General features: G+C 43.4%; 2 protein-coding genes across 44 annotated transcripts in view; both read right to left on the bottom strand.

Annotated features, from left to right (window-relative positions):
- The window catches only part of LOC126984507 (uncharacterized), a 65,755-nt gene extending 57,922 nt beyond the window's left edge, over positions 1–7,833 (bottom strand). For 23 of the 43 annotated variants that reach the window (XR_007736851.1, XR_007736852.1, XR_007736863.1 and 20 more), the window contains exon 1: positions 8–7,833. The gene's annotated coding sequence lies outside the window, so the exon portion shown is untranslated. The remainder of the gene's footprint in view (positions 1–7) is intronic. The other 20 variants (XR_007736887.1, XR_007736889.1, XR_007736883.1 and 17 more) reach the window with 19 other exon arrangements.
- A 1,160-nt stretch (positions 7,834–8,993) lies between these two features.
- LOC126984504 (protein abrupt-like) overlaps positions 8,994–14,990 on the bottom strand; it is a 65,978-nt gene continuing 59,981 nt past the window's right edge. The window contains 1 exon segment of the mRNA XM_050838222.1: positions 8,994–12,742. Within this exon segment, the coding sequence (XP_050694179.1) occupies positions 12,528–12,742 (215 nt within the window). The 3' untranslated portion in view covers positions 8,994–12,527.

Here is a 14,990-nt window from a genome sequence, read left to right as displayed (position 1 = left end):
GATATACCTACGAATGAGAAGAATATTGTAAGTTTAAGATGATGTTTAAATGACACGTCTGGAAAGGGAAAAGATCGAATTGTTGAGATAGAGGTACGGGAGAGTGAGTGGCGGAGACTTTGAAAAGCCGCCAGCCTCAACCATGGAGAAGTTAAGTATAGGAAAAGGAAAAAATATTGAAGGGAAAAATATCAATGCAAATAACTTAAAATGAGCAACTAAAATGAGAAATTACACAGAGGAAAAGGAAAAATCTATTGAAAGGGAAAAATATCAACGGAAAAAATTCTTAAAATGAGAAATTACATATAGGAAAAGGAAAAAACTATTGAAAGGGAAAAAATATCACAGGAAAAACTTCTTAAAATGAGAAATTACGTATTGGAAAAGGAAAAATCTATTGAAAGGGAAAAATATCAACGGAAAAACTTCTTAAAATGAGAAATTACATATAGGAAAAGGAAAAATCTATTGAAAGGAAAAAATATCAACAGAAAGACTTCTTAAAATGAGAAATTACATATAGGAAAAGGAGAAAACTATTGAAAGGAAAAATATCAATGTAAAAACTTCTTAAAATGAGAAATTACATATAGGAAAAGGAAAAATCTATTGAAAGGGAAAAATATCAACGGAAAAACTTCTTAAAATGAGAAATTACGTATTGGAAAAGGAGAAAACTATTGAAAGGGAAAAATATCAACAGAAAAACTTCTTAAAATGAGAAATTACATAGAGGAAAAGGAGAAAACTATTGAAAGGAAAAATATCAATGTAAAAACTTCTTAAAATGAGAAATTACATATAGGAAAAGGAGAAAGCTATTGAAAGGGAAAAATATCAATGCAAAAACTTCTTAAAATGAGAAATTACATATAGGAAAAGGAAAAAATGATTGAAAAGGAAAAAATCTCAACGCAAAAACTTCGTAAAATGAGAAATTACTTAAGAGGATAACTTTTTAAATTCTCAATAGGAAAAACTCAAAAATGCGACAGTCTTTAAAGGGCCAACTCTATACGGTGAAGCTCAGATGACGTGAATGAGTATAACATGTTTGGTGTGTTGTTGGGTATTAAGCAAAACCATCCACTCCTATACTGTCCTAGGCTGTGGGTGAATAGAACGGCCGCAATTAAGTTCCACAACTCTCCCATATTTTAGATCGTCCGTAAGTTCAGCGGCTAACATAACAGCCTCAATCTATTTCCACAGCTCTCTCCCATATTTTAGATCGTCCGTGAGTTCAGCGTCTAACATAACAGCCCCAATCTATTTCCACAGCTTTCTACTATATTTTAGATCGTCCGTGAGTTCAGCGGCTAACATAACAGCCCCAATCTATTTCCACAGCTCTCTACCATATTTTAAATCGTCCGTGAGTTCAGCGGCTAACATAACAGCCCCAATCTATTTCCACAGCTCTCTACCATATTTTAGATCTTCCGTAAGTTCAGCGTCTTTCTCCTAAATTTACGAATCTTGACAGTAACTTTAAGCGACGTCAACCAATACTCGTGTTTTCTCAGAATTTACGAATCCGAATTGAAACCATGCTGACCACTATCCATGTTTTCTTTGTCATTTTTTTTACTTATTTACAAACTTTATCTCACCTTTCTGTACTTCTTAATAAACTTTAGCCCACCAAGTTACCGTCTCAAGAGTTGCACATCCTTCCCCTGACTAACTCAACCATTCTGTAAGACTTTCTCCGAGATGTTTTGACTATACTGATAATCTTCTATTAGGGATTCAGGTTGGTATCAGAAGACACAATCGCTTCTCACATTAACAATTTCTGAAGGTTAAAGATGGGGTCAGTAGGGTTCTAATGAGTGTTTCCTTAGGTTCAGGGTACAGAAGAAGGGTCAAACTAACACCAGGGTCATAAAACTACTCCTGGAAATGCCCACAACTCCTATGAAAGCCTTGTCAAATATGTGTTTCCTTAGGTTCAGGGTACAGAAGAAGGGTCAAACTAACACCAGGGTCACAAAACTACTCCTGGAAATGCCCACAACTCCTATGAAAGCATTGTCAAATATGTGTTTCCTTAGGTTCAGGGTACAGAAGAAGGGTCAAACTAACACCAGGGTCATGAAACTACTCCTGGAAATGCCCACAACTCCTATGAAAGCCTTGTCAAATATGTGTTCTTTGGCGGCGAAATGTCTACAACCCTCAGTCTCTTGAGCTGCACTGAAGTACAGCGACAATGCCTGATGAACGAGCCTCCCATAACCCACTCAGCAATCCCAGGCAGCCGGCGAACACCCTCTCCTTGTCTTGATTAATTTCTCGTGCGTTCCGATACACACAGAGGTCATGTTGGAACAGGAAAATAGAAAAAGAGAAAATAAACTCTTGGGGCATGAAAGCACAAATTCGTTTAACTTGCGGATCGAAACATTTCCAATCTTGATGTTTTCTTTGTCTCTGTCTCTCAGCTATCTCCCGCCTCTCATGGACAAACTTGCGTACAGCCTGTTAGTGAATGGAAGCGTAAATAAAAACATTGCGAGGAAGCGTAAATAAAGCGTTGCAGCCCTTTCGTGAGCGTAAAGCAAACAGGCCCAGCACAGGTGACTGAACTGGTAAGAACAAGGACTGGAACCTGGAGAGAGTTAACCTGGTAGCTGCGGGGATCATGTTTCTTAATGGTCCCTCTAAGCGAGAAAAACGAGAAAAAATCATCACTCTCACAAACCATTTCATAATATATATCGAAGCATTTGTGATCAGATTAGGTATCATCTATTTTGGGGGTTATATCATGGCACAAATTTGGCCCGTCGCTACTACATGGTAAAGCCACAAATTTGGCCCGTCGCTACTACATGGTAAAGCCACAAATTTGGCCCGTCGCTGCTACACGGTAAAGCCACAAATTTGGCCCGTCGCTGCTACACGGTAAAGACACAAATTTGACCTGTCACTGCTACACGGTAAAGCCACAAATTTGGCCCGTTGCTGCTACCAGGTTAAGCCCCGTTCACACCCTGCCGACTCTGGGCCATGACAACCCAGCGACTCCGGTCTTGGGTGTGAACTGTTGATGTGAAAAGGTCGCACATGTTCGGAAAGAGGTCTAGAAACAATCGCCAGATGCTGATTCGGAACAGTGTGAAGGGGGCTGAAAAATCGCTGGGTTGTCGTGGCCCAGTGCGAAGGGGGCCTAAGTGAATTTATATAACGTAAACACCAACTCGGGAATGGACCGAAACATCTTTTATTCAACGTGCAGTGCCATTTCCCTGTGTGCTATATTTAGGGCACTGGTGGGCAGCCCTAGCCTAGCCCTCTGGTGGCACGGGCAGACATTAACAGTCGAGAAATAACCCTCACTGGAAAATGTCTGGTCATGAACGCGATTCTTTTTACGTTATTTTAAGCGATGCCGAGGGAAATGAAGGTTAAATTAGTTAGTATGTTAAGAGGCCTGTTAGTCATCCTATATCCCTCTGGTGGCACATGAAAGCAATTATACCCCTGAAATAACCCTTGCTGGAAATTATATGATCATGAACGCGATTCTTTTTACGTTATTTAAAGTGATGTCGAGGAAAATGAAGCTTGAAATAACGCTTACTGGAAAATGTCTGATCGTGAACGCGATTCTTTTGACGTTATTTAAAGTGATGCCGAGGGAAATGAACCCTGAAATAACCCTTACTGGAAAATATCTGATCATGAACGTGATTCTTTTTTCGTTATTTTAAGTGATGTCGAGGGAAATGAAGCTTGAAATAACCCTTACTGGAAAATATCTGACCATGAACGTGATTCTTTTTGCGTTATTTTAAGTGATGTCGAGGGAAATGAAGCTTGAAATAACCCTTACTGGAAAATATCTGACCATGAACGCTTCTTTTTACGTTATTTTAAGTGATGTCGAGGGAAATGAAGCTTGAAATAACCCTTACTGGAAAATATCTGACCATGAACGTGATTCTTTTAACGTTATTTTAAGTGATGTCGAGGGAAATGAAGCTTGAAATAACGCTTACTGGAAAATATCTGACCATGAACGCGATTTTTTTAACGTTATTTAAAGCATTGCCGTGGGAATGAAGTCTTACACTGCTCTATATTAGTTAGTATGATAAAGGCAATGGTGGGCAGCCCTAGCCTAGCCCTCTGGTGGCACGGGAAGGTATTGATAGTCCCGAGATTATCCTCACCGTAAAAAAATTTGATTGTGGACACGACTCTTGCATTCTCTAAAGTGGAGCCAATCTGACTTAGCGATTTATATTAGGTAGTATGTGAAGGGAGCTGATGGCGCCACTATAAACACTTGCCTGTGCCATGAAGGGCTGGGGCCGACTACCATCCAGGCCCCTTAAGCAAGCGTACCGGGGCAATAGGCGTAGACGTAAAAAAAATAAATAAATAAATAAAATAAAAATAATTAAATAACAAAATAGCCTCTGTTATGGGGTGTGTTGAATGAACGGTTGATTACGCTGTTCTCTTATCTTGTTATGTGTTCTTCTTCTTCCTTTTATATGGAGTCCTCCCTTAAATAGTACGGTTTCGGTTGAATGTGGATTTTTATAGATTTTTTTAGGATTTTTGAATTTCCCGACGGGCAGGAAATTTGAAAGTCCTAAAAAGATCTACAACAATCCGCATAAAACCGGAACCGAACTATTGAAAACCGTACTATTTGAGGGACGACTGAACTAACTCCTTTTATCCTCTCTCTCCTTTTATCCGCTAAGCTCTGTCTATTCCGTCTAACGTGTATTGTTTCCTATTTCTTTCCCTGTCTCTCCTCTATTTCCTCTTTTTCAATCTTTCTTCCTCTCCTTTGCCTATGCCTCTCTTTGGATTCTTTTTAGGAGCAGCGAGTAGCGGGTTTTTTTTTTATATTATTGTTTTCTTTTTTTGTGTGCCCTTGAGCTGTCTCCTTTCTTGTATAAAAAAAAAAAAAAAAAGAGTAATGTTTGTCCGTATAGCCCTCTGGACGCAACTTTTTTAGATTCTTTAACCGTGTAGCAGCAACAGGCTAAATTTGTGGCTTTACCGTGTAGCAGTGACGGGCCAAATTTGTGGCTTTACCGTGTACCAGCGATAGGCTAAATTTGTGGCTTTACCGTGTACGAGCGACGGGCTAAATTTGTGGCTTTACTGTGTACCAGCGACAGGCTAAATTTGTGGCTTTACCGTGTAGCAGCGATAGGCTAAATTTGTGGCTTTACCATGTACCAGTGACAGGCTAAATTTGTGGCTTTACCATGTACCAGTGACAGGCTAAATTTGTGGCTTTACCGTGTAGCAGCGACAGGCTAAATTTGTGGCTTTACCGTGTAGCAGCGACAGGCCAAATTTCTGCCATGATATAAACCCCAAAAATAGATGATGCATAAACTGATCACAAATGCGTTTATATATATTATGAAACGGTTTGCGTGAGTGATGATTTTTTCTCATTTTTCTCGCTTAGAGGGACCATTACGAAACATGATCCCCGCAGCTACCACTGGGTTAAACTGGTGTCGCAGAAAATGAACTCTCACCCTTCAGCCCATTCCACGGCATAAGCAACGTAAGAGCGAACGCAGTGATTGGAGCGTAACAGCAAGAGTGAAAGTCCCACCGATCTCGACACAGAAAACAGACTCGCCAGATTGACCCGGCGACCTCTGAAACCTGAAATATACCCGTGAAAAAGCAAGACTGGCTATATAGGAGGATTTGGGACAGCGTTGCCAAATTGTCGTACACTGAACACTACATTTATCATTTTTAGGCTCCAAGACTGTCGTAACCACAAAAATAACGATAGAAATTTAAAGTTATCGTTAAAACTGTTAAATATTGATGGTTTTCGTTTTTTCTGCTATATTTATCGGTCAGAAACTAAGAAAATGCAATGCGCTGAGTACGATAATTTGGTAACGCTGATTTGGCAATTTTTAGTAGACATCAAGTGAGTAAATAAATAACAGTGAAACCAAATTGTCGAGTCTGTGTTGGCATTGTCTCCCAGGGGTCTATTTCACCCCTCTGCTCTGCCACACACTTCCAACACCTATTTTTTTGAGGGGTTATCTCCACTTATCGCAGCACATAAGAAACTGATCTGTTCGGGACAAAACTCCGCCTAGGATTCGAACCCAGACGCCCAAGACAGGATACAGGCACTAGCACGGAGGAGCCAAACGGGTCTGCAGATTAAGGCCTTTGGGAATGTTTATCTATGTTTCAGACAACTATGATAAGACCTAGCTTATAGCAGTGACGTTTGGTACATGTAAATTTTAAGAAGAATCATGACTTTTTCCTATTTTCCGACGAGATAGAAGTAAAGAATGAAACTCGTGAAGGAAGAAGTGACAAACAAGAATGAATCACTTTACAATAGCACGACGTGATTTTTTCGCCTGAAGTAAATTATTATAAAAATCGTGACTTTCTTATTTTCTGCCGAGATGAAAATGAAAAATAATTGATTCTCGTGAAGGCAGAAATGGCAAAACACACACATAAAGGACCTCACAGCAAAACCTAATTCACTGTCCTATCATTTCGTACCAGTAAACAACACCCAAAACAAGGACTTTATTTTCCGTCGAGATGAAAATTAAAAATAACTGATTCTCGTGAAGGCAGAAATGGCAAAACACACACATGAAGGACCTCACAGCAAAACCTAATTCACTGTCCTATCATTTCGTACCAGCAAACAACACCCAAAACAAGGACTTTATTTTCCGTCGAGATGAAAAAGAAAAATAATTGATTCTCGTGAAGGCAGAAATGGCAAAACACACCTCAAGGACCTCACAGCAAACCCTAATTCACTGTCCTATAATTTCGTACCAGTAAACAACACCCAAAACAAGGACTTTATTTTCTGTCGAGACAAAAGTGAGATAAAACTGACTCTCGTGAAGGCAGAAATGGCAAAACACACCTCAAGGACCTCACAGCAAAACCTAATTCACTGTCCTATCATTTCGTACCAGTAAACAACACCCAAAACAAGGACTTTATTTTCCGTCGAGACAAAAGTGAGATAAAACTGACTCTCGTGAAGGCAGAAATGGCAAAACACACCTCAAGGACCTCACAGCAAAACCTAATTCACTGTCCTATCATTTCGTACCAGTAAACAACACCAGATCCCGAAACTGACCTCTCTTTCGGCCACCTCTTTGGATTCTTTTTAGGAGCAGCGAGTAGCGGGCTTTTTCTTTATTATTGTTTCCTTTATTGTGTGCGCCCTTGAGCTGTCTCCTTTGTTGTAAAAATAAATATATAAATAAATAAATAAACAATGACTATTTTCCGTCGAGATTAAAGCGAGATAAAACAGACTCTCGTTAAGGCAGAAATGGCGAACGCACATCCACGCCTCCGCTCAGACATGCAAGGAAAGCCAAGAGAAGCCAGGCAGGAGACATGACATCATGACTGAAGCTTGCGGCGAGAGAGTGCGGCAGCGACTCGGCCCAAAGATGACATGACGAAGGAACAGGGGCGGAAGTGTATCAGCGAGTTACCCCAAACATATTGACATGATTTAGGGTACGGAGGTGAAGGGAAGCTCGTATATGAATTTGATGTGCCGTGAAGTGTATGGCAATGACTACGCCCAAACATATTGACATGACTTTGGGTACGGAGGTGAAGGGAAGCTCGGAAATTAATTGAAGTGCTGTGGAACCCTTGCAATGTCACAGCGTTCTATATGCAAAGAGGTGAATGTGAAAGGCCCTAAAATAAATGCCCCTTGCAATGTCAAAGCTAAATGTAAATAAATGTCCCTTGCAATGTCAAAGTTAAATGTTGAAGACCCTAAAATAAATGTCCCTCGCAATGTCAGACCTAAATCTCAAACGCCCTAAAATAAATGTCCCTTGCAATGTCAAAGCTAAATGTTAAAGACCCTAAAATAAATGTCCCTTGCAATGTCAAAGCTAAATGTTAAAGGCTCAAAAATAAATGTCCCTTGCAATGTCAAAGCTAAATGTTAAAGGCCCTAAATAAATGTCCCTTGCAATGTCAAAGCTAAATGTTAAAATGACCTAAAATAAATGTCCCTTGCAATGTCAAAGCTAAGTGTTAAAGACCCCAAAATAAATGTCCCTTGCAATGTCAAAGCTGAGTGTTAAAGTCCCTAAAATAAATGTCCCTTGCAATGTCAAAGCTGAGTGTTAAAGTCCCTAAAATAAATGTCCCTTGCAATGTCAAAGCTGAGTGTTAAAGACCCCAAAATAAATGTCCCTTGCAATGTCAAAGCTTAATGTGAAAGTCCCTAAAATAAATGTCCCTTGCAATGTTAAAGCTAAATGTTAAAGACCCCAAAATAAATGTCCCTTGCAATGTTAAAGCTAAGTGTTAAAGACCCCAAAATAAATGTCCCTTGCAATGTCAAAGCTAAGTGTTAAAGATCCTAAATAAATGTCCCTTGCAATGTCAAAGCTAAATGTATATAAATGTCCCTTGCAATGTCAAAGCCTCCTATATGGAAAGAAGTAAATGTTAAATGTAAATATTTTTCTTGCGTCATTTTTCTTCATCATTTCAATCTTTTAATTTATGTATGTGATTTTTTTTTCCCATTTCCTTTCCCTTTCCTTTCTTCCTTCCTTCCTTTCTTCCTTCCTTTCTTTCTTCCTTCCTTTCTTCCTCTCCTTCCTTCCTTTCTTCCTTCCTTCCTTCCTCTCCTTCCCTCTTTCCTCTCCTTTCTCTCTTCTACTTCCCTCCTTCCTTTCCCTTGCCTTTCTTCCTCTCCTTCCTTCCTTCCTTTCCCTCTCCACTTCTTCTCCCTCCTTCTTCTCCTTTCTCTATTTTCATTCCCTTCTTTCCCCTTCCCTCGTCCTCTTCCTCCTCTCCTCCCTTCTTCCTTTCCCTCCTTTTCTCTTCTGTTCTTCTATTCTATTTCTTTTCCTTCCCTCCTCCTCTTCGTCTTCACCTCCCTCCCTCCTTTTCTCTCCCTTTTCCTCTCCCTCCATTCTTAACCTATCACCCACTCCCTTCTTCTTCCTCCTAACACTGCCAAGACTATATTTCTAAGCAGTGATCGCCGTGGCACTAAAATGGCGGACAGCACAATGGAATGTTCAACAGCACATCACTCTATTGGAATGTACACGAGATATAGATTTAGCAACTTCTTATTTTTCTTTGTTATGTATATTTTTTTGTCCTCTTTCCCTGTTTTTTCTATTCCTCTAACTCTTTCTCTTGTTCTTTTTCTTTATTTTATTTTCCTTTTTCTCTTTCTTTCTGTCTTCCCTTCCTTCCCTTCCCTTCCCTTCCCTTCCCTTCCCTTCCCTTCCCCTCTCTCTCCCTCCTTCCTTAGCCTACTCTTACCAAACCCACAAAATTTTAAGTATAGATATAAAAATTTGTATTGCATAAATTTTTTCAAGTAAATACATCTATAGCTCCATAAATATATCTCTAGCTTTAGCATCAACGGTCAAATAAATATATATATCGCCCTGGACTTTGAATCAACAGCGAGGTAAATATAACTATACGAAACAGATTTAAAAGACACAAAACAGAAAAATATATATGTAAAACCCGCATTGGTTAACCCGATACCGTTTTCAACACCTGAGAAAGTTGGAAAGTTTCGTTTAGTCGGCGCAACATCTGTGGTCATATGCCGGAGAGAGACAGAAGGGGAAGGAATTATAGGAGAAGTTCCGACACCTGAAAGTTTCGTTTAGTCGGCGCAACATCTGTGGTCATGTGCTGGAGAGAGACAGAAAGGGAAGGAATTATAGGAGAAGTTCCGACACCTGAAAGTTTCGCTTAGTCGGCGCAACATCTGTGGTCATATGCCGGAGAGAGACAGAAGGGGAAGGAATTATAGAGGAAGTTCCGACACCTGAAAGTTTCGTTTAGTCAGCGCAACATCTGTGGTCATGTGCCGGAGAGAGACAGAAAGGGAAGGAATTATAGGGGAAGTTCCGACACCTGAGGGACTACACTCTACACCGAGGAGAGATTTTGCACCTTCCTATATATTTCCTTCCCTGTACTGTCTTCTGTTGCTCCCGTCCCACGCTAAAGTGCTCCAGATGACATATACACAAGGTTCCTGTTATGTGACTCTCCCTTAACACAGAGACTTGGGAGGCTAAACCGTACACCGAGGAGAGATTTTGCGCCTTCCTATATATTTCCTTCCCTGTACTGTGTCTAGTGTAGCTCCTGTCGCATGCTAGAGAGAAGCAGATGACATACACACAAGGTTCCTGCTATCCGACTTTCCTCTAACGCAAGACACCCCAGAGGCTAAACCGTACACCGAGGAGAGATTTTGCGCTTTCCTATGTACCTCCTCTGCCGTACTGCGTCTCGTGTAGCTCCTGTCGCACGCAAGAGTAAGGAGGTGGAACAGGTATTGATCTAGACTTTCCCTCGCTAATTTTGCTTTCCACAACGTTCCTCTCCCTATACCTACGTTTATATTTATCTAATTCTCGTCGCACGCTAGAGTAAGGAGGTGGAACAGGTATTGATCCAGACTTTCCCTCGCTAATTTTGCTTTCCACGACGTTCCTCTCCCTATACCTACGTTTATATCTATCTAATTCACCGGTATCAACACTTAACGACGTGACTGAAGATGTGATTGTGGTTATATCTTGTTTTCCCTTCTCTCCTTTCTTTTTTTTTCCAATCTTTCTTCCTTCCTTCTCTCTTCCCTCTCCCTATACCTACGTTTATATCGATTTAATTCACCGGGATCAACACTTAACGACATGACTGAAGGGTTGGTTACGCTCATGTCTTTTTCGTTTCCCTTCTCTACTTTCTTTTTTTCCTTATTTCTCTCTACCTTTTCCTACTTTTTTCCCCTTTTCTCTCCTCTACTTCCCTCCTTCCTTTCCCTTTCCTTCTTCTTCTCCTGTTTTTTCTATTTTCTTCGACATTTAAACTTTGCATCGGTAACCTCGACGCTCTCGGTTCTAAAAACTTCTTCCCAAGGCCACAGAGGAGGTTAGTCAGGTTAGGTTAAGGTTAGGTTAGGTTACGTTCCCATGAGTGTGTTTTTACGATCATGGTGTGGAAGCCTTGTCAAACTACCACCAGGCTCATAACACTACCCATGGACATACTAACACAGCCTCCACTGAAGCCTTGTCAAACTATCGCTGGGCTCGTAACACTACCCATGGACATACTAACACAGCCTCCACTGAAGCCTTGTCAAACTATCACTGGGCTCGAAACACTACCCATGGACATACTAACATGACTTCTTTTCCCAGGGATGTGCAACTCTTGTGTACCTCTTCGACAGTATGGATAAATCGCATTCACTCGGATCATGGCTATAATTAAGCGCCTGTCTCTCGGAAATGCTATTTATTATCATTATTATTATTATTATGATTCAAAAACGGGCCTCAAGGAAAAATAAAAGCTTGAAATAGGCCTAAATGGAGTCCTCTCAATGGGCAGAATCGGATAGGAAATAAAAAATAAGTCTCGTTGTTGATGGTTCGAGATGGTGTGTGTGTGTGTGTGTGTGTGTGTGTGTGTGTGTGTGTGTGTGTGTGTGTGTGTGTGTGTGTGTCTGGGCATTAAAAATATTTGTTGTGATGATGAAAGAGAAAAAATGAAAAGTTTAAACACAGAATCCATAACACTTTCCTCAACACATCGGAACACAAACAAACAAACAAACAAACAAACAAACGAGGGAGAACCAGATAAAACAGAAGGAAATGAACAAAAGCCGGTCACCTTAACACACACCAACCGTCCACAAACCAAAAAAAAAAATAAATAAATAAACAAAAAAAATAAATATGACGTCACTGAAAATACCAATAACACGGAGATGGATAAATAAATAAACAACAGACGCGGGTAACTTATCTAGCGGAGGCGTGGATGTGGAATGAAGCGGAATGATAGGGAGGAAACGGAGGGGGTGGTATGGGGGGGTGGTATGGACATGGGTGGTGGATTGGGGCATGAGTATAAGGGTTTGTGAGTGGGTCGAGGTGAGGGAAGTTCAAAGCGCCGTGTAGCACTGAACGGAGCTTAGCATGGCAGTGCGTGTGGGTGTAAACCGCGTTCCCTTGCAAGGACGTTTCCACCTCCCGCCCGCCCGCCCTCCCAAGCAGCCCCCCCCCCCCTCTCGCCGGGCATTCGTGCACCATGTGAGGCGTCTATTAGGGTGAAATGCTTGGTTAAGAAAAAAATTAGCAGACCACAGTTGATGGCAACCTCAGAAGAATAATTTTTGCTTTTCTCATTCACTTTTAGCTCTTAATTTTAGTGGTAAAGAACTCATAAGGAAAGATTTTGTTTGTTTGTAACTTATTAAGGCCAATGATTTTATGGTACCTGCACCGCCTCTGACTTGTGGCCCAGCGCAGCACAGCACAGCACAGCACGCCATACACTACCCGCTTACCACTCACTGGGCTGATGCTGACGCTAGAGTGAGTCACCTGGCCTACCCTCACCCCCCCGCTGCCTACGCTGGCGGGGGCGGCAGCAGCAGCGTGCAGCAGTCCCCGCACACAGACTAAGGCAACCTAAATCTCCTTGCGGCCGCGTATGTGGTGGGCACGGTGGAGGTGCTTGTGCAGGTACCACTTGCTCTTGAATTTATTGCCACAGATGCGACACTCAAAGTTGAGCTCATTGCAGGACATGTGAATGTTCTCCAGGTGCTGCTTGAGGTTGCCCGGGGAGCTATAGGTGCGCTGGCAGATCGGGCAGGGCAGGGGCTCAAAGCTGCGCATGATCCCTGGGGGTGGAGAGAGAGAAGAGCCGTCAGCCCTGGTGAGCCAGGCAGCAGCAACAGCAGCAGTACAGCAGCACAGCACCAGCAGAGGGCTACAGCCACTCCCCCCTCGCACCACAAACCAACAGCCTCATGCTGGCCTCGCGGCCCGGCCCGCCGCTCCCTCTCACTCTCGGAGCGGTCCCCGGGCCGAGGGTCATGTCTTAAAGCGGGACTCAACACGGCTCAGACTATTACACGCCCAGGCAAGCGGCAAAGCTTCCCCCGTCTGGCTCGGGCAAACTGGCAAGGCAGACGCCACAAGGGACAGGGGGAGGTCTGAGGTGACTGATTTTGTTGGCAGGGCATCTCAAGGGACAGGGGCACCTCACTGTGCCGACGTGGCCTCCACACGGCGCTCGGGGAGTGAGCCGAGCGCGTGGGTGGCGGGAGAGTGACTGGGGCGGGACAATGACGGCTGAGTGACTGTTATGACTGGTCCGGCGGGGTGGCAAGGCAAGTCTGACTCCCCGAGGCCAGGACTCTTTCCCTCCAGCTGTTGGTTTGTGCTGCTTGGTCATGTAGCACAAGGCCTACGCTGTGCAAGCGCCGGGCGGGGCACTGAGCGCGGCACAAGACAGCCGGCCAAGGGTTGGGTGAGGGTGAGGTTTGGCAGCCCGGCCTTGCACAGCGTAAGTCTTGCAATGAAAAAGAGTAAGCTTAATCTAGTCTATGATTTTGGAAAAGCTCTGTTATGACTAAATGGCATAGATAGTGTTATAGCTATTGTTACCATTTCAATATCAATGAATTTTCAAAGATTTTTTTTTTTTTGGTTCAAATTACTTGTATTAGATTTATGCTCTTACTTGGTAGACAAACAAGGCCTATAACAATAAGCAAATCAAAACAAGATCAGGATGTAATAATAGGAATAAATTAAAATTCCGTAAAGCTAACATTATAAAAAGGAGATGGGCAGCCAGGGGGCGGTAGGGGGAGGAGCCCCGCCCCCCCGCCCCCTGGCCCGCCCCGCCCCAGCAGGTTGTACACCCAGAGATCAACCTAGAGTGAAAAGTCTCAGCCTGGAGTTTAATAGAAAAGGTTTTGTATCGCGAGGAGAACTACATTTTGGCGATGTTTTCCGTGTCTGATGTGAGGCTAGGTTAGGTTAGGTTAGTGTGACCAGCGGCAGCGGCAGACCTCTCAGTGACCTCAGCCTGCGCCGCGCCAAACTGTCGTCCTCCTCGGCGACACAAAACAGTAAAAAAAAACAGTAAAAAATTTTGCCCTGAGCAGAAGGCAGCTCAAGTGTGTAGGTCATGCAGAAGTGCCCTCCACCACAGCCAAGACCACCACCACCACCACCACCATCACCTCCACCACCTCCAGCACCACCACCACCCAACAGAACCGTGAAGGCATGCACTATGCAGCGAGGGGTCATGCAACAGGCTAGTTCAGGTTAATCCACGCTACGTCTACCAAGCCCACACAAGCAAGCCGCCCACCATCTCTGACAATGGCTTGCTAACTTGCAGGTCTCCAAGTCACGTATATATACACAACTTCTCGCCAGACTTGGAGGTGGAAAAACAAAAACTTCGGTAATGATAACTTAGTAACAGATATACTCAAAAAAAACTTTCTCTACCCTACAGGTACAAGAAACAAAAAATGGGTAACTCAACCAAACGGGTAAGACCATGCGCTTTCTAAGTTACACGAAACCGACAAATTATGATCTATGACATCTGCGGCACCTACAACACCAATGACACAGTGATGGCTAATGCAGAACACAAGAGGAGCACACTATGTCGCCGAGGCACTAGTGAGCGAGGCATATATTGTGGCAGCTGGTGTGGCCTACATACCTACACGACACACTAGGGGGTGAGGGGATGTGTGGCCTTGGGGTGACCTCGCTCTGACGTGCCAGACAGGGGCGGCAAACGAATGGGAAGGGGAGGTGACAGCAACAGGGGCTCCCCTCGGCCGGGAGTCCTGTCCTGGGGTCCTTCGGGGGGGCTACACCGTGATGGCTCTACTGGGGAGCGGCGGGCGCTGAGACCTACACGATACTCCGCTGCCTCCCTCCCTCCCTCGCTACGCTCCACTCCTCCGCCTGTCTGTGCGTCCCTGGGCGGCGGCACTGCTCCAGCCTTCCTTCTTGCATCACTCTGAGGGGTGCGGCAGGGACCAGCCAGCCAGCCACCCAGCCAGCCGGCCAGCACACACCACCGCCGCGGGAGGCTTGGGGCGGGGGTCA

This window comes from Eriocheir sinensis, chromosome 57 (genome assembly GCF_024679095.1).
Source record: "Eriocheir sinensis breed Jianghai 21 chromosome 57, ASM2467909v1, whole genome shotgun sequence".
In the NCBI taxonomy this organism is placed as follows: Eukaryota; Metazoa; Arthropoda; class Malacostraca; order Decapoda; family Varunidae; genus Eriocheir; species Eriocheir sinensis.
Note: the sequence above shows the minus strand (reverse complement) of the source record. Positions and strands in the feature narration are given on the sequence as shown.